The sequence below is a fragment of the Dama dama genome, chromosome 10 (genome assembly GCF_033118175.1).
Source record: "Dama dama isolate Ldn47 chromosome 10, ASM3311817v1, whole genome shotgun sequence".
Lineage (NCBI taxonomy): Eukaryota > Metazoa > Chordata > Mammalia > Artiodactyla > Cervidae > Dama > Dama dama.
The window spans coordinates 39,098,585-39,121,616 of NC_083690.1; the positions used below are offsets into that span (position 1 = coordinate 39,098,585).

The 23,032-nt window shown below is 40.3% G+C and overlaps 1 protein-coding gene across 3 annotated transcripts in view; it reads left to right on the forward strand.

Annotated features, from left to right (window-relative positions):
• Window positions 1-5,062: 5,062 nt before the first annotated feature.
• Window positions 5,063-23,032, forward strand: part of RNF216 (ring finger protein 216) — a 115,768-nt gene continuing 97,798 nt past the window's right edge. For 2 of the 3 annotated variants that reach the window (XM_061153705.1, XM_061153707.1), the window contains exons 1-4: window positions 5,063-5,219; window positions 13,542-13,663; window positions 18,208-18,341; window positions 21,573-22,427. In XM_061153705.1, coding sequence (XP_061009688.1) covers window positions 13,597-13,663; window positions 18,208-18,341; window positions 21,573-22,427 — 1,056 coding nt within the window. In that variant the 5' untranslated portion in view covers window positions 5,063-5,219; window positions 13,542-13,596. The remainder of the gene's footprint in view (window positions 5,220-13,541; window positions 13,664-18,207; window positions 18,342-21,572; window positions 22,428-23,032) is intronic. The other variant, XM_061153706.1, reaches the window with a different exon arrangement.

The following is a 23,032-nucleotide window of genomic DNA, read 5'->3' on the forward strand; positions in this document are numbered from 1 at the left end:
GATTTTATATTCTTTTCCATTGTGGTTTATCACAGGATACTGAAAAGAGTTCCTTGTGCTCTACAGTTGGCCCTGATGTTTATCCATTCTATATGTAATAGTTTGCATCTTCTGATCCCAAACTCCCAATTGATCTTAAATAAATATATTTTAACAAAAATGAATCAGTCTAAAGAAAAACATTATTAATGGGCAACAAGTAGATTAGGCAAATACTGTTTGTGGCGGTACTGCTCAAATGTCTGAGATTCGGGAATGTGCTCTCTTCTCAGCTCTGCTGCTTTGTGGGTCGATGAGAGGGCTGGTGGGGGCTCACCTGTGTCTTCTCAGTCAGATGGGGCAGCAGCATCAAATAAATAGTAACAGTGGGACTTCCCTGACAGTCCAGTGGTTAAGATTCTGCACTTCCAATGCAAGGGGCACAGGTTCGACCCTAGTCAGGGAACTAAGATCCCACGAGCCAGGTGGAGTGGCCAAAAACAGCAACAACAAATATGACAACTAACTGAATCTTTGGAAGCATGGGTCATTCTCTTTCCTGCTGTCTGCTGGCCAGCAGATCATTCCTTCTCATTCATTGATGATTTTAGGACCTGTCTTATTCCATGCCTTCCACCTGCCATTCTGACATCTTTCTTGATGATTTAAAATCCTTTTAAATTATCTCTCCACTCCCAGGCTCTTAGCTTTCTGATCCCTCCTCTTCAATGATCAAGACTTCACCTGTTAATTCACACTCATAGGTACATTCTCAGTTCAGTTCAGTCGTTCAGTCGTCTCTGACTCTTTGCAACCCCATGAACTGCAGCACACCAGGCCTCCCTGTCCACACCAGTTCCTGGAGTTTACTCAAACTCATGTCCATCGAGTCGGTGATGCCATCCAACCATCTCATCCTCTGTTGTCCCCTTCTCCTCCTGCCTTCAATCTTTCCCAGCATCAGGGTCTTTTCCAAAGAGTCAGTTCTTTGCATCAGGTGGCCAAAGTATTGGAGCTTCAGCTTCAGCATCAGTCCTTCCAATGAATATTCAGGACTGATTTCCTTTAGGATGGACTGGTTGGATCTCCTTGCAGTCCAAGGGTTTCTCAAGAGTCTTCTCCACACACCACAGTTCAAAAGCATCAATTCTTTGGCGCTCAGCTTTCTTTTTTTTTTTTTTGCTCAGCTTTCTTTATAGTCCAACTCTCACATCCATACATGACTACTGGAAAAACCATACCTTTGACTAGACAGACCTTTGTTGGCAAAGTAATATCTCTGCTTTTTAATATGCTGTCTAGGTTGGTCATAACTTTTCTTCCAAGGAGCAAGTGTCTTTTAATTTCATGACTGCAGTCACCATCTGCAGTGATTTTGGAGCTCCAAAAAATAAAGTCACTGTTTCCGCTGTTTCCCCATGTATTTGCCATGAAGTGATGAGACCAGATGCCATGATCTTAGTTTTCTGAATGTTGAGTTTTAAGCCAACTTTTTCATTCTCCTCTTTCACTTTCATGAACAGGCTCTTTATTTCTTCGCTTTCTGCCATAAGGGTGGTGTTATTTGCGTATCTGAGGTTATTGGCATTTCTCCCGGCAATCTTGATTCCAGCTTGTGCTTCATCCAGCCCAGCGTTTCTCATGATGTACTCTGCATATAAGTTAAATAAGCAGAGTGACAATATACAGCCTTGATGTACTCCTTTTCCTATTTGGAACCAGTCTGTTTTTCCATGTCCAGTTCTAACTGTTGCTTTCTGACCTGCATACAGATTTCTCAAGAGGCAGGTCAGGTGATCTGGTATTCCCATCTCTGTAAGAATTTTCTATAGTTTGTTGTGATCCACACAGCCAAAGACTTTTGCATAGTCATTAAAACAGAAGTAGATGTTTTTCTGGAACTTTCTTGCTTTTTTGATAATCCAGTGGATGTTGGCAATTTGATCTCTGGTTCCTCTGCCTTTTTTAAACCAGCTTGAACATCTCGAAGTTCACGGTTCACATACTGTTGAGGCCTGGCTTGGAGAATTTTGAGCATTACTTTGCTAGTGTGTGAGATGAGTGCAATTGTACAGTAGTTTGAGCATTCTTTGCCATTGCCTTTCTTTGGGATTGGAATGAAAACTGACTTTTTCCAGTCCTGTGGCCACTGCTGTTTTTCAAATTTGCTGACATATTGAGTGCAGCACTTTCATAGCATCATCTTTCAGGATTTGAAATAACTCAGCTGGAATTTCATCATGTCCACTAGCTTTGTTTGTAGTGATGCTTCCTAAGACCCACTTGACTTCTCATTCCAGGATGTCTGGCTCTAGGTGAGTGATCATACCATTGTGATTATCTGGGTCATGAAGATCTTTTTTGTATAGTTCTTCTGTGTATTCTTGCCACCTCTTCTTATATCTTCTGCTTCTGTTAGGTCCATACCATTTCTGTCCTTTATTGTGCCCATCTTTGCATGAAATGGTCGCTTGGTAGCTCTAATTTTCTTGAGCAGATCTCTAGTCTTTCCCATTCTATTGTTTTCCTCTATTTCTTTGCATTGATCACTGAAGAAAGCTTTCTTATCTCTCCTTGCTGTTCTTTGGAACTCTGCATTCAAATGGGTATATCTTTCCTTTTCTCCTTTGCCTCTGGTATCTGTTCTTTTCACAACTGTTTGTCTAAGGCCGCCTCAAACAACCATTATTCCTTTTTGCGTTTTTTTTCCCTGGGGATGGTCTTGATCCCTGCCTCCTGTACAGTGTCATGAACCTCCATCCATAGTTCTTCAGGCACTCTGTCTATCAGATCTAATCCCTTGAATCTATTTCTCACTTTCACTGTATAATCATAAGGGATTTGGAGTAGGTCATACCTGAATGGTCTAGTGGTTTCCCCTACTTTCTTCAATTTTAGTCTGAATTTGGCAATAAGGAGTTCATGATCTGAGCCACAGTCATCTCCCGGTCTTGTTTTTTGCTGATGGTATAGAGCTTCTCCAACTTTGGCTGGAAAGAATATAGTTACACCCTAGGCTTCATCATTACCAAAACTGCACCAATTTCTAAGACCTCAGCTTCAAGAATCCCTCTCTTTGACACCCTTCCATCTCTCTAGCTTCTTTCTTCCCTCTGCATCTAAGCAAGTGGCTGGAGAGAGATCCACCTCCTTGCTATCTGGCCTCACTTTAAATTTATAATCCCATAACTCCAGACCAGCAACCTTTTGCAGTTGCTAATCGTTTCACTCTCTCATTGTTTTCTTTCACAAACCTTTAAGACCCTCTCCCTGACCTCACACTCAGCTAACGGCTCTCCTTCTGGTTTTGCTGAAATTCAGTTGTATTGTGTTGAATCTCCGAGCAGTGTTTGGCACTGTTGATAACTCCCTTCTCCTCGGGACATTTTCTTTTTCTAGCCTTGGGGTACCACTCTCTTCTGTGTTTCCTCCTCCTTTACTGCCCTTTCCTTCTTGACATCCTCCTCCAGATCCTAAATGTTAGGTGACCCTGGCCTCCTTCAGCTGTCCTCTCTCCTCTATCTGTACTCATTCCCCAGGTATAAGTATAGCCAGTCCTGAGGCTTTATATATTATCTATATCTTAGTAAATCCCAATTTAAGACCTCAGCCTCTGAGTTCTTATCTTTCTGAAGCTACAGACTCATAGATCTAATTGCCTATTGACATACCTATGTGAAGGTCTAGTTTGCAATGTAACATGCAAAAAAACATTCACTTCTCCTTTCTCCAACCAAAATCTATTCCTCCTGATTTTCCTCATATTTGTGAATGGCATCACCATTCACCCAGCTGCACAAGTCAAAAGCCTATAGTTATGCTCAATTCCTTTCATTCTCTCTCACTCTACATCCAATCCATCAACATATCTTTTTTACATTAAAAAAAAAAATCCCTAATCTGACCATTTTCATCACCTCCTCCTTGACTGTGCTGATCCAAGCCACCATCTCTTGTCATTTAGAATCCTGCAATAGCTTCCTAACTGGTTTTCCTGATTCTGCTCTTATCTTTCTATAATCTATGTCCAAATAGCCACCAGAGTGCCCTCGGAAAACAAGCAAATCAACTCACACCTGTCCCCAATTCCCCAGCAGCTTTCCATCACACTGAGAATAAAATCCAAATTCATTTTAAGACCGTCTACTATTTGGCTCCTAACCCGCTTGCCAAGCCCATTCCCTACCAGGCCAACTCACTGCTTTGCAGACACGTGGCATCACCCTGTTTTTCTAACACACCAGGCGTGTTCACAATCTTAGGGCTTTGCTCTTTCTATACTCTCTGCTTGGAGCTCTTCCTGCAGGTGGTCGCCATGGCTCACTCCCTCACTTTATTTAGACCACAACATTATCTCCATCGCGGCTTCCCTGGTGGCTCAGCTGAAAAGAATCCGCCTGCCAATGCAGGAAGCCGGGGTTCGATCCCTGGGTGGAGAAGATCCCCTGGAGAAGGAAATGGCAACCCACTCCACTATGCTTGCCTGGGAAATCCCATAGACAGAGGAGCCTGGTGGGCTACAGGCCTTGAGGTCACAAGAGTCGGATACAGCTTAGTGACTAAACAACAATTATCCTATTACCCTATCCTTTACTCTGCTTTATTTTTCATCGGTGTGTGTGCGTGTTTCCGAACACTTCCTGCCTGAGCCAGTAGTTTTAATTGGTTCATTAGTTCACCAGTTATTGACTTGCCCACTAAAATACACGTTTCATGAGAACAAGGACCTTCTGTACTGCTTTTGCTCCAATTCCTAGAACAGTGCCTGGCACACAGGAAGCCCTTTGAAAATATGTTCCGTGAATGATTTGCCAAAGGCAATGGGTGCAAATAAATGCAGATCCAGGAGATTTCCACGGTCACCCGCTTCACGCCCTGGAACTGAAAACCCCAGAGTGACAGTGACACCTCGCGGGGCTCCTTCCGTCCTCCCGCCTAGTGGCGAAGTCAAGACTCGGCCTATGGCGAGCCGGGACGGAGGACAGGAGTCCCTCTCTATGGTCTTACTCCCCAGACCCCTCCTCCCTAGCCCCCTGCGTGCCTCTATGGTTCTTCCTGTCATTAGTCGGGAGGGGGCGCTGTGCGCAGGCGCGCGGTGACGCCTCGGCAAGGCCGGAAGGAGCGCAGCTGCGGCCTCGGCGGCGGCAGCGACCAGGTTGTCGCGGCCGCTCCTGCTGACTGGAAATCGCGGCGACAGAAGCCCCCGAGCTTGCCTCGCGAGCCGGCGAGTCGAGTGGCGAGTAAGTATCGGCCGCGGCTCCTCGGCCGGCTCTGTGGGGCTAGTGGCGTCTTCTCCCGGCGCCTCCATTAAGCCGGGGGTGGGGGCGGGGGCTCGACCGTGAAGGGCCCCGAGGGGGCGCGGGCCGGGCCGGGCGGCTACCCCGACGCGAGCGAGTCCAGGGCCGGCTCCGGGCAGCGCCGAGCGGCCGGAGCGGCGGGGCCGGCGGCCAGGAAAGAGCGACAAAGGCACGGGCGGCCGGCGGACCCGCCGCGGGTCCCGTTACTTCGGGAAGTTTCGCGGGCCGGTCGGTGGGTACGCCGCGCGAGGACTCGAAAGCCCCGAAAGACTCGAGTTTCCTCGGCAGCACCTCCTGGGAAGCGGTGGCGGTGGAGCCGAGCGCGGCCCGGAGCGCGCGGGGGGCGCAGCGCTGTGACTGAACTCCGACGCCCCGAGGTGGGGGGTGGCGGTGGAGCTGCGGGCCGCGGTCCCAGACCCTCGCGGCTCAACTCTGGAGGGGCTACTTAGAGAAGGCGGCCGCTCGCTGCTGCCCACCCTCGTGAGGACTTCCCGAACCCCGGGCAGCGCAGGGAACGCGAACCTCCACACCACCCCCCCATCCCCCCCCGCAAAATGTGCCCGGAGTGCTGGGCGGCGAACGAAGCCGCTGTTCCTGCGTGGGTTGTGGCTCGAATGCCGCGTGGGACGATTGTCGAAAACTTTGGGCCACTCCGGTCTCGTGACCCAGCTCGCTGAGAGCCTTGCGGGGTTTCCGCGACGTCCGCAGGGCAGGTTGCCGACCTCAGCGAGTGGGGCGCTGTGGTTAGTCGGGGTGCGTCGTGAGGAGCGCCTGGAGGGGGCTCGTACTAGGGTTTTTGATACCACGAGATGACTTGCGCTGCTGGCGGAGGGCACGGCCGCGTTCAGAACGCTGGCCTAAAGGAAGACCGCGGAGAAACGGCCTTGCTCCGTTAGGTTTTTTTTTTTTTTTTTTGTAAAAGTCATTTATCGTAGCTGGGAGTAGGAAGTGTTTGGATTTAAGGAAATAGCTCGAGAGCCTGGGGCCAGACTTTCGGCGCTCCCTGTAAACGTAAATGGAGGCTTTATAGTTTCCTCCTGAAGGCAGGCAGCAACTACAGAAAGAGAAGCCTTGCAGCCCCTTTGGAGAAGTGTAATAAAGGAAGTTGAGCTATGAGTCTGGAAGACTGAAAGTTTATGAAATAGGGTGGATGAGAGAGCCTGTGCTCATGTTAATGAGTATTTACAGTGTTCTAGGCTGTGGTAAGAGCTTTAGAGACGTCATGGGTTTTTTTAGCTAGATACTGTTGTAAGGATTTTCCATATATTAACTCTGAATCCTGATAACATGGCTTTTGTCGTCCCTTACTTTCAAGAGGGAGAAAATGAGGTGCTGAAAAAATAACTTAGCTTGTAAGGGTCTAAGCTGGGATTCGAACCCAGGTCATACTCCTAATTATCCTGCTATACCTGTGAATATGCAAAAAGTTCTGGTGTATTTACTTTTGCCAGGCTGTGTGCTGTGTCCTGAGGCTTTGGAAATGAATTGCACAAGAGTCCTACCTTCTTGGGGCTTCCCTGGTGGCTCAGACAGTAAACAATTTGCCTGCGATGCAAGAGACTGGGTTTCGATCCCTGGGTCGGGAAGATTTCCCCCAGAGAAGAAAATGGCAACCCACTCAAGCGTTCTTGCCTGGAGAATCCCATTAACAGAGGAGCCTGGTGGGCTACAGTCCATGGGTTCGCAAAGAGTCAGATATGACTGAGCAACTGACACTTTAAATTTCAGTTTCCTACCTTCTTGGAACTCTTTTTAGCAAAGGAGGTAGATGTTAAGCGTAGCTTACTAAATATTTTATTGTGGTAGTACTTGGAAGGAGTGAGAGACATATGAACAAACACTGGGGATAGTCTGGAAAGGCTTTTCTCTGAAAAGTGAAATTTTAAGATGAGGAACTGAAGAATAAATAGAGTTAATTTGGTCAAAGAGAGGCAGAGAGAAGAGCCTGAAGTTTCATGGCACTTTCTAGGACCGGAGCCTGGTTTCTGCAGAATGGTGAATAGGGGAAGAAATATCAGGTGGGGCTGGCTGTGTCAGCAAGGTCATGTGAGGCAGGGTTTCATAGGCCATGGTAAGGATTTTGGTTCTGCCTTGAAGAGATTTGTGGTTACAAAAACAAAACTCTGTCCTATATGAAAATTCATTGGAGGGTATCACTTGTAGACAGTATTGGGATAGAAGGGGCAGGATGTCATGAGTTCACAGAGGATTCAGCTGGTATCATTGAAAACATTGACTTCTTACTTGTGGATTGAGGATATGCTTGCTTATCCATCCCAGTTTCCCAGCCAATTTTCAGTCGACAATTGGAGAAAAAAATCTTAATGTTGTATGTTAAGCTCGTTAGCCTACCCACTGAAAATTTTGAGTAATTTCTGGTTTAAAACCTTTCGTGTGGTAAAAAGATACTGATAACAGAATTTTTAGAGCTCTTTGAAACCACTTGAACTCCAGACTAATTGTTTGCATATCATCTCTAATTATGGATGCTATTTTACTTTAGTTCTTTCATTTTGTATGTATGTTGAAATTAACATGCATTTTCTTATTCTGAATTCATCAACTTCATTGTTCTTTGTTTATAGTATCACCATCGTCCAGTTCAGTCATCTGATCTCAACATCGAGGTCAACTTAGACTCCTTGCTTCCTCTTGCCTTGATGACCAGTTACATAGGAAATCCCATCGTTGCACTCCGCCGGTGGTCTGCTGGTTAAGACTCTGCGTTTCCATTGCACGGGGTGCAGGTTCAGTCCCTGGCTGGGGAACTAAAATCCCACATGCCATGTGCTGTGTCCTTAAAAAATCCCATTGGATCTAACCTTTATAATTAGTATCTTACATCTTTTCCTTCCTCTATTTACTGTTACCTTTTACCTTTAGTTCCGACTTCACTGGCTCTTGTTTACTGGGTTTTCCTACCTCTAAGTATCTTCTGCAGTCTGTCTTACGCATTGCAGCTTAGTCGTTGTTCCTAAAGCACAACTCTCCACACTGCTTCCCATTGGGTTAGAAAATAAAAATTAGAGCTCTGCTTCACTTTTCTGTTAGCAAACCACTTCTGAGCTTAGTGACCTAATACAACAGTTTTATTTGTTGGCAGTTTTGTGGGTCAGGAAGTTGGGAAGATTTCACCTGGGACTTTTTTTTTTTTTTTTGATTCACATGCTGTCAACCACAGTGGCTGGGACTGGAGGATATTCTTCCAGAATGACTTCTTTATTCAGATGCCTTGTCTGAGACTGCTGGGAGACGGCCCCGCTGCCTTTCCCTCTCCTGGCAGTGTCAGAGCTTTCCATGTGGTCTCTCCAACCAGGTAGTCAGACTTCTTACATGGTCACTCTGGGCTTCCAGAGCCCTTGATGGAAGTGCTGTCTTAAAACTAAGCGTGGAACTGGCAGAGCATTGAGTTTAGCTTGAATACTGCTTCTCCCCAAGCCTTCCCTGCCTGCTTACCCTCTCTTAACTGTGATAGGCTTTGTGTTGCAGTAAAGACTGTACTTTGTAGTATACTCAATTGTGTGCATATTTTCTCTCACTGGTGGAAGTTCTGTGAGGCAAGATCCATGTTGGATTTTCCTTGTTATTCCCCATGATGCATAACACAGATTCTTTAAGTGTTAAGTAAATAATACCAGTTTAGTGTAGAAAAATCAAAATTTAAGGAAGCAAAAATATAAACCTACTGCTTAGAAATAACCATTATCAACTTTTTTGTGTTAATTTGATATTGATTACATATTAGTACAGGATCACAAAGAATGGCTATCTAAATATTAAGATGGGAAACCAGTATTTGAATGAAGAGCAGTAATCATTTATAGACATTTTTAAAAAATATGCTTGGAAGCGGTTTTGTGGGGGCTGGTATAACCTGGGCATGTCAGCTTCTCCTAGCCTGGCCTGGCTCTCCTTTGCCCTCCTTTCCTTTATTATTCCAAAATCAATGTTGCAAAAGTGATGGGCATAATTTTGGAGATTATTCTGGAAAGCAGCAGCGCCACAAAACCCCAGGACCATGCAGTGTTATATTAGGAGCATGTGAAAGGAAAAGTGGAGAAGTGATGTCAACAGAGGAATAAGAAGGAAATAGTTTGTTTAAGACAGACCTAAGGACTCTGGTCACAAGGAAGCAAAGATGCAGTTTTGACAATAATAAAATTGTATGAGAGAACCATGGATGATCCCATCTTTTCCTGACTTGCTTTGTTTTCCAGATTTTCTCTAATAGTGTAATTTTTTATTACACTGCATTGTGTAATATTTTATAACTGAAGAAGAGAATGAGAAACTGGTTATTGTCACGTAAGCCACGTTACTTGACTATTTAAATATGGCTGTGATGAACAGCTCCAGTCTCTGGCAGAGGAAGATATTTTCAGAGTTACTCGTTCATTCAACAACTGTGAGACACTGAAAGTACACTTATGAATAAGACAGAGTCAAGGGCATTTGGAGAAAACAAAATGTGAACTCTTTCTCATCATGTGTTGATTCATTCATACAAGGAAGAGAAGGGTTTAAAAAAAGATCCATTTGGACAATTGTGGGAGGTGGAAGAGAACATAGAAGTACCATCCAATTTTCTAAAACTCTTTCAATATTACCACATGAGATTCTTAAAAAAAAATGTTGTGAAGTGATTGGCCTCCAACTAATAAAAAAAATAATAATAATAATAATAAAAAAAGAAAAAAAAAAGATTCTTAAAAAAAAAAAAAAAGAATTCTCCACTAAGTAATGAACTGATGAATCCATGCTAATTTTTGGTTCTAATTTAGAAGCTTTAACTGGTATATTTGACTATAAAGTATAATCATAAATGTATATGATGATTTTTATAATTAAAGGCAAGAAATAATTGAACTGGTCTTTCTTGGAAGGCATTTCCTATTTCTGAACTCCACTTTGTTGTCTGATCAATAAGTGAAATGATATATATAGGTTCTTGTTACTTCCAGAGGGAAAATGAAATTTCCTTAAGAAGGAAGTAAAAGGTTTTTTTTTTTTTTTTTTTTTGGAAGTAAAAGTTTTATGTGAATAGTTAATAGTACTAGTGAAAAGTAGCTTGGAAGAGGAGAATAACCCCCTCCAAACCCCACCCTGGTTGGGATATATTATCAACCCTTATTATTAACAAAAGCTGTACATCTGCTGTTTCCATTGCACAAGTAATAATAATAGTCATAATGTGGCCCTTACTGTGTGCCAGGTGCTCTACTAAACACTTTATATATATTTAACTCAATTTCAGAACAGCTGTATTCTCATTTCATGAAGAAAGAAATATTAGGCCTGAAAGATTAAGCAGTTTATGCATAGTCACTGATTGACTAGTTGGTGAAACCTGGGTTCATACTTAGACAATCTGATCTGAGCCCAGATGAGAGGACTGAATGTCAGGGAGTTAAATGACCTTTACAGAGAAGCTACTCAGGAGTAGAAATTTCATTATCAGACTTCTTTTCTTGCTGCTGCTTGGGGCCACTGTACATGCCATTCATGAGGAATCTTGCTTTTAAAGCAGCAGTGGTAATCTGCTTAACTACAAACTTGACAGTCTAACTAAATTAGATATAAAATAAATCACGTTTTCCTTTGATTTCCAGTGTAAAATTGAAGGAATCTAGTTGTGGTAAAAGAAGAAATAGGAAATCTGGCTATTGGAGTTAAGTGTTCAAAGTACTTTTTGAAAGTTGTATTGGAAAGAAAAGCACTTGAATAGAAGCAGTTGAAAGTGGACACTAGAGCTCTTTCCTTTATACTGTGCCATTTGGAAATAACATCATTATTATTTCAGATGAGATACCAAAGCTTATGCTTGGATTTATAATTTTTAAACATTGAGGTACCTTTGTCCAGTTTTAGATACCATGAAGTTCTGTTGTAATACTTAAACACAGTCTTGCTATAAAACAGTAGTATCTTAAGTTGAAAAATGCTGACATTATTTGATTGTCTCTTTGTAGACATCATATAATGAGAAGACCTGGTCTAGGGCCTACCTCTCTTGAAGCATGTGGTTTCTGTCAGCAGGACAAAACAGATTTTCTTAGGAAGAAAAACCTTGAGTCGGTAGGTTACAGATAGAATCTTGGAACTAAAAAGGTGCCTTAGCAGTTAAAATTGTCCCCCTTTGGTTCTTATCTGATTTTCATTCTTCTGATGTCCATCAGAGTAAAGCAAGAAGATGGTTCAGAAATCAAACTACAGAAAGACTTGAATAATCCTCTCCTCTTGACCCCCAAATACTGTTTCATAGAGGCGAACACTCTTTTTTTTCCCTGATAGTGACTTTTTCCCTCTCTAACCTTGCCATTTAAAAAAAAGAAAAAGAGCTTATCTGTTTGGCTGCACCAGGTGTGTGGTGTGTGGGCTCTTTTAGTTGTGGCATGTAAGCTGGAGTTCCCTGAGCAGGATTGAATCTGGACCCCCTGCGTAAGGATCTCAAAGTCTTAGCCGCTGGACCCCCACTCTTAATTATTTTTGGTGAATAGAATTTTTTTAAATTTTAATGTACAATATTTCAGTCTTTGCCTTTGTGGACAGCACTTTTTCTGTCCTGTTTAAGATGTCTTTCCATGGGGAGGGAGGCGAGGGTGGGGCTCAGGAGGGGGCCACATGGACACCCATGGCTGGTTCATGTCAGTGTATGGCGAAAACTGCCACAGTACTGTAAAGGGGTTAGCCTCCAATTAAAATAAGTAAATTGTTATTTAAAAAAAGATCTCTTTCCCAGCTCTGATTTTTGAAGGTATTTTATGTTATCTTCCAGAAAGTTTGTTATTTTACCTTACCATTTAAATCAACAGTTCACATAAAAATTATTTTGTCTAAGGCATAAAGATGAGGTCTAGTTCTTTGATGTTCCCTATCCTCTCAAAATATAGCTTTCCAGTACAGTGTCATACAGTTTAAATATCATATTTTTACATTGCTCTGCAGGGCTACTTTTGTCATAAATGTCCACATGTGAACAAATCTGTTTCTGGACTCTGTTCCATTGGTCTTCTTTTGCCAATACCACATTGTCTTAATTACTGTAACAAGACTTAACATAACAAGACTTAATATCTGATAGTATAAATTCTCCGTCTTTTTGTTTATGAATGCTTTGCTTATTCTGGGATCTTTGCTTTTTCTTGTAAATGTTATAATCATCTAGTGTATATCCATTTAAAAAATCTAAGTAAGGCTGTACTAAACTTGTACACCAATTTGGGGAGAACTGACATCTTTACATAATCAAGCTTTCCAACCCATGAATATGGTATGTCTCTTCCTTTATTTACTCTTCAGGTTTTCTCAGTGATGTTTTACAGTCTCTGTGGAGAGACAGAATAGTTCATCCATGTCACAGATAGCAGGATTTCCTTCTTTTTTGTAGCTGAATATTATTCCATTTTCTTTACCCGTTCATCTGTCGTTGGACACTTAGGTCGTTTTCATGTCTTAACTATTGTAAATAGTGCTGCAGTGATCATGGAAGTGCAGATATCTTCAAAACAGTGATTTCATTTCCTTCAGTTATATACCCAGAAATGGAATTGCTGGATCATGTGGTAGTTCTATTTTTAAAATTTTGAGGAACTTCCATACTATTTTCCATAGTGTCTATTCCAATTATAATCCCACCAACAGTGTACAGAGTTTTCCTTTTTTCCATATCCTGCTAGCATTGTTACCTCTCATCTTTTTGAATGAATGATAGTCATGCTAACAGGCAGAGGTGTTTTTGATTTACCTTTCACTGGTATATAGTAATGTTGAGCACTTTTTAATATACCTGTTAGCTGTTTGAGTATCTCAATTTGGGATATTGGATTATTTGTGATTTTTGCCATTGAGATGTACGAGTTCTTTATATATTCTGGATTTTAGCATCTTATTAGGGGTTATGACTTGCAAATATTTTTCTCCCATTCAATAGCTTGTAGTAATTGAGTTTTTAATTTTACTTTTTAGAAACTCTTTTATTTCCTTTTATTTTTTTTGGTTTAATTTCACTTTTTAAAAATGTATATCCCATCTATTCTTTGATCCTTTGTTCATCTTTTGTATGTTCTTTTGCAGGTATTTTTTTAAAAGTTTTTCCTCTTTTGTTAACTTTAGTTATTCATTCAAAAGACTGAAAACATTTTTCTTTTTAGTGGTGTTTTCATTTTATAAGCTGAGAATACTACCTTGACTAGATATGTGGGAAGAGTTTTGATACTCCTTCATTCTTAAAAATTTTCTTTTTCTTTTTCACACCGTTTGGAATAGGTGGTCACCATGTTTAGATATTAGCAAGCACATAGGTGTATGTCGGCGTTGGAAAATGGCAGAGGGAAACAGCAATGAAGAGGTGATTCACTTGAACAATTTCCACTGCCACCGGGGACAAGGTGAGGGTGCCTGTTTCCTCTCATTGCTTTTGTCTTAGTCTTGTTATATCATATTTTAAATTAATCTGTTTTGCACCATGTAGAATCCAGAAATGTTTCATTTTCAGACCTCAGAACATCAGATGTAAATGGACTCATCAGACTAGAATTTTGTGTTAAATGGTGATACCTGCTGGCATGAGTGAAGTTTAAGAGTCTTCCATTACAAGAAGATTGAATCTTAAGAGATAGGAGGGAAAAAAAAAGAGAGATAGGAGGGTGGGAACAGTGGTAGTTCTCAGTTTTTGAAGGAATGGTGATCGCAGAGGAGTGCAGTTCCTCTAGGCCTGTATGTTCTGAACGTACGTACTTAAGGTGCTGCTAATGCATTTCTGTGGCCCCTCATACAAGGCCTAGCTTCTTTTTTGCTAGAAGACTCTGGTTTAGCCTTACAGGGAATTTTTGGACATGTATTCCTTTACTTTACAGTGTTTAAAATATGGGGAAATTCATTGAGTCATAAAGGGAAGGGACCCTGCATTTCTTCAAGATTTCTAAATGCATGTGAAATTTCCTATCAGATCCTAATTCACAGTTGCACCTAGGCTAAAAGGAAAAAAGTTACGCTGATGAGTAGGAGAAGATTTTAAGTATGAAGTCCTTAGAAGAGGTTGTACCTTTTTTATGTTTTGCTATTGATAGTACTTTGTATTTATGAAGACGTTTTTCCCAGCAAAAAAATAAATTTTATATATATATGGCCTTCAGAGCACTTAAATATGCGCAGGGAGCTCCCCAGTGGTCTAGTGGTCTAGGACTCGTGTTTCTGCTGCAGGGGGTGCAGGTTTGGGGAACCAAGGCCCCATATGTCATGAGACATGGCCAAAGAATAAATAAATAAAATTTAGCAGATTTTATTAAGCAGATAAATAGAAAAAAATAAATTTGCTTAAGCTATGCAAATTATAAAAACAGAAGAAATACCAACTTTTTAAAGCTATTTTTAATAGTGTATTCTAAGTTGGTAGTGATTATAGCCATAATTTGTTGTTATTTAGGAAGTTTTAAATCCTAGCTATATTTGTATATATGATCATTTCCATATTTTCCAAACATGCATATCAAATTAATGTGGGGTGTGTTTTTTTTCTAAATTGGATCGTAAATATACTTGAACAAAGTTTCTTTAAGAAAAACTAATTCTGGAAAACTACTAACTTCGGAGATACATTTTTCTGTTCAACAAACTTTATTTTGCACACATAGTGAGGATTTGTGTAGACATAGAGTTGTTTTTATTAGCTGTATTAATAATTTCTATTGAAGTGTTTTTTAAGTTTTTAAATCATCTTTATTGAGGCATAATTTACATATAAGTGCACACATTTTAACTGTACATATAATTCAGTAACTTTTGAAAAATGAATATACCCATATAACCACCACCTCAGTCATGATGTAGAGCATATCCAGAAGGATTCCTTTATGCCCCTTTGCAGGCAGTTCTCGCCCAACTCCTGACCTGTTTTCTGTCACTATACAATTTCATATAAACGGAACCATACAGTATGTACTCTTCATACCTGAATTCTTCAGCACAGCAGTTTTTTGATTCATTCACATTATTGCATGTATCAGTAATTCAGTTCTTTTTAATTGCTGAATATTACTCACCTGTAAATTCTATACCTAGTGAAGGTAGGCTTAAAAATGAAGGTGAAATAAAGATTAAAGGTACAAGAGTGAATAGAAGATATATTATGCAAATAGTAACCCTCAAAACCGAGCCTTTAAGTAAATCTATAAATTATCAGATAACATACACAATTCAGCCAGAAGTGTCAATAAAGATAAGTTTTTAAAAAGTTAAAAGCGTCTGGGAAGATAAAGCAATTCTAATCTCTATATGTGTAGTAATATGATATCAAAATATACAAAGAGAAAGTTGACAGAACTGAAAGGATTACTGGACAAATCCACAATCCAATTGGGAGATTTTAGCATGTTTCTTTCAATAACTGAGAGCAAACACACAAACATTTGTATGAATATAGAACATTGGAAGAATATGATCAACAAATTTGATATAATAGACATAGGAATGTCGCACCTAATATGTTTGCCAAAACTGACCATATTTTGAGGTACAAAACCAGTTTCAAGTTCCTACACTACTGGTGGTAGTATTAGCTGGCACAAACAATTTAGGAAGCTGTTTGACATTGTCCACTAAAACTGAACATATGCTTTCCCTGTGCCTCAGCACTTCTAGAATGTACCAAGCTGAAATGAATATACCAAGATAGACATACAAGAATATTCATAACAGTATTATCCAAAATAGCCAAGACTGGAACCAGCCCAAATGTCGAATGTCAACAGAAAAATAAGTAACTTATTCATACATAGTCATGTAGTAGATTACATACAGAGGAAGTTACAGAATGCAACATCAACATCATGGATATATCTCAGACATGTTATTTGCATGGAAGCCAGAAACGAAAGTATATATACTCAGAAACTGATCTGTGGAGTTAGGCTCCTAATGTGCTAGAAATGTATTTACCAGTGTTGGTGATGGTCACACAGGTAAGGAGCCTTTTGTACGAATCATAAACTTTGTTCTGTTATACTTTAGGTTTTTAAAGTATGTATTGTAAAGCTAGTATGTTTATATGTGGTGTTTTGGGGAGTATCTTGTCAACCATTGGGATTCACTGTGAGGTGATAGGTTTAAAACCAACTTTTTTGCTGGATGCTCCAGGCTTCTTGTTTGTCTTTTTTTCCTGGGCCAGTTCTTCCTCAGAGGAACCTACAATTTCCTGCATATAGAATCGAAGGCTGGCTGCCAGCGTTCAAGGGGCCAGTTAACAGAAGGCAGCCAGAGTCTTATCATTATGACTGTTTCAGGGACACGCCTTTTCTCTCTTGGCCTGGTGTCTAGTGACTCTGTGCTGGTGACTCTTCAGAATGGTCCTCCACAGGGTGGGTCTTCTGGAATGGCTGAAGGAGAAACTTGTCAAGTCCTCTCCCCAGAATTAACAGTAAAATTAGAATTGTCTAACCATTTAAAGACTGGAAATGAACAAAGGCATACAATAATTGAGAATATTTTTCAAGGAAATCTATGATTCTGCAACATGGATTAAGCCACCTCTGTTCAGCTGCCCTCTCTGCAGGCTGTGGGTTTGAGCCTTCTCCACACCTCTAGATTTCTTGCTTCTGAAAATCTGCTGTTTCCAGAATTTTGTTTAAATCTCTTGCTGTCATTTCCTTTTTTCTTCTTTGTGTCCTAAAAAGAAGGACACTTTTTACTTTTTCACTTTTTACACTTTTTTACTTTTTACGAGTTCCTTTACTGTCATTTAAGTGGGGTTTCAAACAGCAATGGTGCGGGTCACTTGGATTCACTCTGCCAGTCCTCTGCAGTGTGCCTCTGCAGGCCCTCAGTTCAGTCAGTTGTCGGATGTATCAGTCTGCTGTGTAGGTAGCACTGGACTTGAAATCAGACAACTTTACTGTGTGTCAAGTACTATAACAAACAGGCATTTTTTGTGGGTTTTCTAAGCTAATACAGCTGTTTACAGTAGGCACTATTGTTAACGTTTCTTCAATGATGAGGAAATGGATGCCTAAAGAAGTAAATAATGGCATCATGTAGCTAGTATATGGTAGAGTTGAGGTTGGAATCCAGGCAGTCTGACCTTAGATCCCACGGACTTACCTGTTTTAAACTGCCGTTTTTGGCATCACCACAGCCCTGTTACAGGGATGAAATGAGATAATTGGTTTTATATTGCTTTTCAAATTATTGGATACCATAAAAGTACATGAAGCATTAACCTTGAGAAAAATAATAGCGCTTTATGAAGGAATTAACCAGTTTGTGTTATCCAGTAATTCATATCAGATGTGATCTATCTTCAAATGAATAAAAGGAGTTAGAGACCTTGAACAGAATTATTACATCTAGATGGCTAGTTGAACTCTGGCTGTATTTAAAAAGGAAACTAGAAAGCTTAAATTGCTTAGTGTCGTAGATGCTAAATAGGTACTTGACTACACCACTGAAATATATTTGCATAAATAATACTTCAGATTTATATCTAAGATGAGCAAACTTTAATATCATATATTAAGTGAAAATCTTACTGTTTCTGAGTGAGTTTTTTCAGACCTATCAGTTTGAATAAAACTGTTTTATATTCCCTTGGAGGAGTAGAGGTGAGATGGGAGGCCATGATTTCACTGTTTAGTTGCCAGTCAAGAAGATTTTATCAACAGATTCTTCCAGTCTCGTATAAGAAAAAGTTGATAATCTTGAGCATAGTAATTGTGGGATTTTCTCTGATGATTCCCAAAATGAACTATTGGCAAAGATCAGCACAGAAAAATAGCTCATTTTAATGCTTAGGTGCATGTGCTGCCTGAGGAGGTAAATTAACACTCCAGTAGCCATGAACTTGGCTTTAGGTTTGACCCTTTTCATGCCAAAGTTGAATTAAAGGACTGAATGTGATTATATGCACCTCCTGATAACAATGTTCTCTGCCCACTTTTAGACTGGATCAATCTCAGAGATGGACCCATCACCATATCTGACTCCTCTGATGAGGAAGGGGTTCCAATGCTGGTCACCCCAGCTCCTCAGCAACATGACGAAGAGGACCTGGATGATGATGTCATCCTGGCGGAAGTGAGTTTTCTGAAATTTACCATGATGAAATATATTTCAAGTTAAGAATCTGATTCTTCGGACACTCAGTATTAATAGAATAGCTGAGAGTGCTCTTACAGCAGTATTTAAATAATGTTGGAGTTTACCTATTCTTTGAAGATTTGGTAGGATTTGCCCTAAAGGCATTTGGGCTGTTGCTTTTCATGAAGGACAGTTCTTGGAAACTGTTTCAGCTTCCTCTGTGGTGACTGACACTTCTAGATTTTCTGTTGCTTTTTATTGGTTTTGTTCACTGATACTTTTCAGTGTTTTTTTAAATGTATTTAATAGAACTAAACAAAATAGCCTGTTCTTTGTATTTACTCTACTTTGAATCTATGGCTCCTCCAATTTTCCTTTTCTGTTTTAATGTATTTGTGGGATTTTTTGCCTTTTTTCTTGATTTGATGAATTAACCATTATTTTCCCTGCTCTCTTCTCTTTGACCCAGTCCTAAGAACAACTAACCACTTCTGTCTGTATAGGGCTTCCCTGGTGACTCAGATGGTAAAGAATCTGCCTGCAATGCAAGAGACACGGGTTTGATCCCTGGGTCGGGAAGATCCCCTGGAAAAGGAAATGGCTACCCACTCCAGTATTCTTGCCTAAAGAATTCCATGGACTGTCTCTATATATTTGCCTATTCTAGACATTTTATATGAATGGAATCATATACTGTTTGGTCCTTCTTTCATTTAGCATAAGTTTTCAAGGTCATCTATGATGTAGCATGAATTGGTACTTTCAGTTCCTTTTTTATTGCTTAATACTATTCTGTTGTGGGACTATATCACATGTTTCATTGATGGACATTTGAGTTACTTCTACTTTTTCACTATTATGAATGATGCTGCTGTGCAAATTCATGTGAAAGTTTTCCTGTAACATATGCCTGTGGTTGATTATGTAATTGGGTTTTGCCTAGTGGTTCTACTTAAATTTAGTGAGTGAATTCATCTAATTTTTGTTTATTAACATGACTATTATACTTAGTTTTTAGTTTTCTCATAGTGTTTAATATGCTTTACATTTTTATTGCTTTTAAAAATGATCTTTCACTATGTTCCCTGCATCTTTGAGGTTTTGTTTTATTTATATTGGGGTCATCTGTTCTTGCTGGTGATTTGGAAGATTTTTATCCTTAGTCTTTAGGTTTTTTTTTTTTTTTCCCCCCAGTTACTCTAGTACATACTTTTATACTTTCAGATGCTGTTCTTACATATGTCTTTACATGTTGATTTATCAGCTTTAAGTGTATCTTTTGATCCTCACCTCTTATTTCCCCTCCCAACTTTTGATAGTTACTGTATTTCTACAAAACCATGATTTAAAACATGTATATTAAATAGCTAACTATTTCATCACTCAATTGTATTCTTGCATTTCTCTTTTCTTATTTCATTCACTGTGTGGTACCGATTTCATCATATGTGTCACTCCTCTACCACATCTTTTTTCAGTAGTTAGATATCTTCATGTAGTTTCTGTGCTGGTTGTTTTTTATTACTACTCAACTTTGAATGCATTTGAAATTTTCCTGGACTGGCTCTTTGTAGGTATTTATGTTGGGGAAGGACTCAGGCACTGTTCATGGCTAGCAGGAATTCTTCCTATGACAGAGGATGTTGGGGCTGCATGGGGTGGGGAAGTGTGCTTACATGCACGTATGCTTATTTCTTTCTTACTGCCTAGCCGTGATTGCCACCTCCAGAGCAGCCCAGATCAAAGTTCTCTCTGTCCTGCCTCACTGACAGCCTACCTTCAGCAGGGACGTCTGTCTTCATTCAGTCTAACCTTCTCAGAAAATCCTTGCTGCCAGAGTGCAGATTGCCAGTGTTTCAAACAAGGGACTATTGGGTTTCCCTCTGCAGGCCATACCACCTGCTTTGGCAAACTCTGCCTTTCTGAAGCTTTCTCTGCCTGCCTGAAATCTGGATGTACTTCTCCCACTGCATTTATCAGCTCCTCCTCACGTATATTGTGATTCGGGATCACAAATCTGTGCTGGTTTATTCAGAGATTTTCAGTTCTTTGTCTCATTCTCCTTTCTGGATTGGGGTGACTTCAGAGAAGATCAGGATCAGAGACATCTTTATTCTGCTATCTTAAAATTGGCATTTTGCTTTTTAAATTTACAAGTAACACATGGTTGTGTTCTCTATAGAAATTGATACAATACAGAGAAAACTATTCTCTCTTCACCAGCCCCTTCTGCCCCAGAGATTTCCCAGAGGGACTGTTGTCACAAGTTTGGCACGTACCCTTCCAAATCTTTTTCTTTGAATTAACACGTGTGTGGGTTCATGCATGTATGTATATATTCAATGTATATATACACATATATGCTTTTAGAAATGGTATGTTTATGTCTGTGTTCCATTTTTTTTTTTTCAAAGAATAAAAATCAGTCTGTGTGTGTTGTTTTGTAACTTTTCTTCACTTAACATTTCTTGGTGAAGTTTCCATTTCATTACATATAGAGCTATCTCTTGGGGTGGGGGAGAGTTGGAGAGTATTTTGTAAAGCAGATAAATAGTTTACTTAACTGTATGCTTAGGGACAAACTTAAGAATGTCTCTAGTGTTCTCTTTTTATGATGCAATCAGTGTGGCAGTGAATACCCTTGTATATGCCCCCTTTGGATACATAAGGGTGTATAGAATTGATTTGAAAAGTGATATTGATAGATTATAAGGATATACATTTTTTTAAAAAAATAAGCAATACCAGATTCCTCTCCTAAATTCACCAGGAATGAGTGATAGTAAGTTTTCCCACATCTGTCCCACATCTGTGTTTAATGTTGTCTGACTAAAAAGTTGTTTGCCAGTCTTAGCGAGGGGGTAGAATCTTGTTTTAATTTGCATTTTGCTGAATTACTAATGAGATTTAGATTCTTTTCATGTGCTTATTGACCATTTTTCACTCCTCTGCTGTGTTGTCATTCTTTCTCTACTATCCAGTTATTTTTGTTTTACTGGTCGCAAGTGAAATTATAATTCAAACTATAAGTCAATCTTCAATCTCTGAATGGCTGCTTTGATTCTTATAGTTACTATAGTGTGATCAGATTTGAATATGAAGATAATATGGGGGAGGGTGTTTTTGTTTCTTACCTGTCCTACCTCAGAATCTCAATATAATACATAAGGAGGTATAGACACAGGAAAAAAATTGAATTGTTATTATTAAAATTTCATTTTTTCTTAGACATACAAACCTCAGACATCACGACCCAATCTCATCAAACCAGCTGCCCAATGGCAAGATCTCAAAAGATTGGGAGAAGAAAGGCCTAAAAAATCTAGAGCAGCCTTTGAATCAGATACAAATGGCTATTTTCCTGTGTATAACAGCTCATTGTTTGGTTCTGGGACACAGGATGATTCTGAGGATGACTACGGTGAATTTCTAGATCTTGGGCCTCCTGGAGTTTCTGGATTCATGAAGCCAAGTGGCCAAACAGAAAGAGAACCTAAGCCTGGACCAAGTCACAACCAAGCAACCAATGACCTCATCAACCCCAGATCAGAGCAGAAAGTCATTATCTTAAAAGAAGGTAATCTTTTTTCAGAAGCTGATCCTTTGGACATTCAGAACCAGTCATCTGAAGAGTCAGAGACAGAGATTTTATCAAACCTCGGAGAAGCAACTGATATCCTCGATGACCAGGCCATCGAAGAAGAATGCTGGTTAGACCACCCTTACTTCCAGTCTCTGAACCAGCAGCCCCGTGAGGTACCAAGCCAGGTTGTACCTCAGGAGCGGCGTCCTGAAGCAGAACTGGGCCCACTGCTGTATCAGCATGAGCCCCGGGGGACAGCTTTCCCAAGACCGGCGTTTGCAAGACCAGAGCCCCAGCAGGATTGGATTCCAGGCCCTGCTTCTCCTCAGCCTGCCCATCCTTTGGGAGAGCTTGAAGACCAACAACTAGCAATAGATGATGAAGAGCCAGGCCCAGCATTTCCACTACAAGAAACTCAGGAGCCCAATTTGGAAAACCTTTGGGGGCAAGAAGCTTCTGACGTAGACCAGGAACTCATTGCACTGTTGGTAAAAGAGACAGTAAGTTTTATTTTGATAAGTAAGTAATTATACACACTAAATTTATTGTTTCCTTTTATTACTAAAGCGTTATTTGTGTGTGTGGAATCACTTTCCTAATTTCCTAGATTTAGAAGAAGATTTAGATTTAGACTAGATTTAGACTAGACTAGAAGAAAAACTGAAGGTCCAAAAATTGAATCAGGATTCCTTAATCTAGCCTTAACCCTCTCAGCATGCCCCCTGGGATTCTAGCTGCAGGTTGTGGGTGCCCTGGTGCTGTCATATGAGTGGTCCCCACAGTTTTTAAAAAGGAATTGAGTTAACTCCAAATTCAAACCCTTCAAGCAGTTTGTGAGATGACCTAGAGCTGCACTGTCCAATATGGTAGCCTTATTTGGCTATTTAAATTTAAATGTCTTAAATGAAACTTAAAATTTCATTTCCAGTGGCACCAGTCAGACTTTCTGTGACTCAGTAGCCACATGAGTCTGAGCGGCTACCATGCTGGAAAGCACAGGATAGAGCATTTCTGTCTTTACACCAAGTTGTGTTAGGTAGCGCTGACCAAGAACGTGAATGCAGAGCTCTGCAGGCGGCCGTTTGCCTTTGAACAGCCTTTTAAC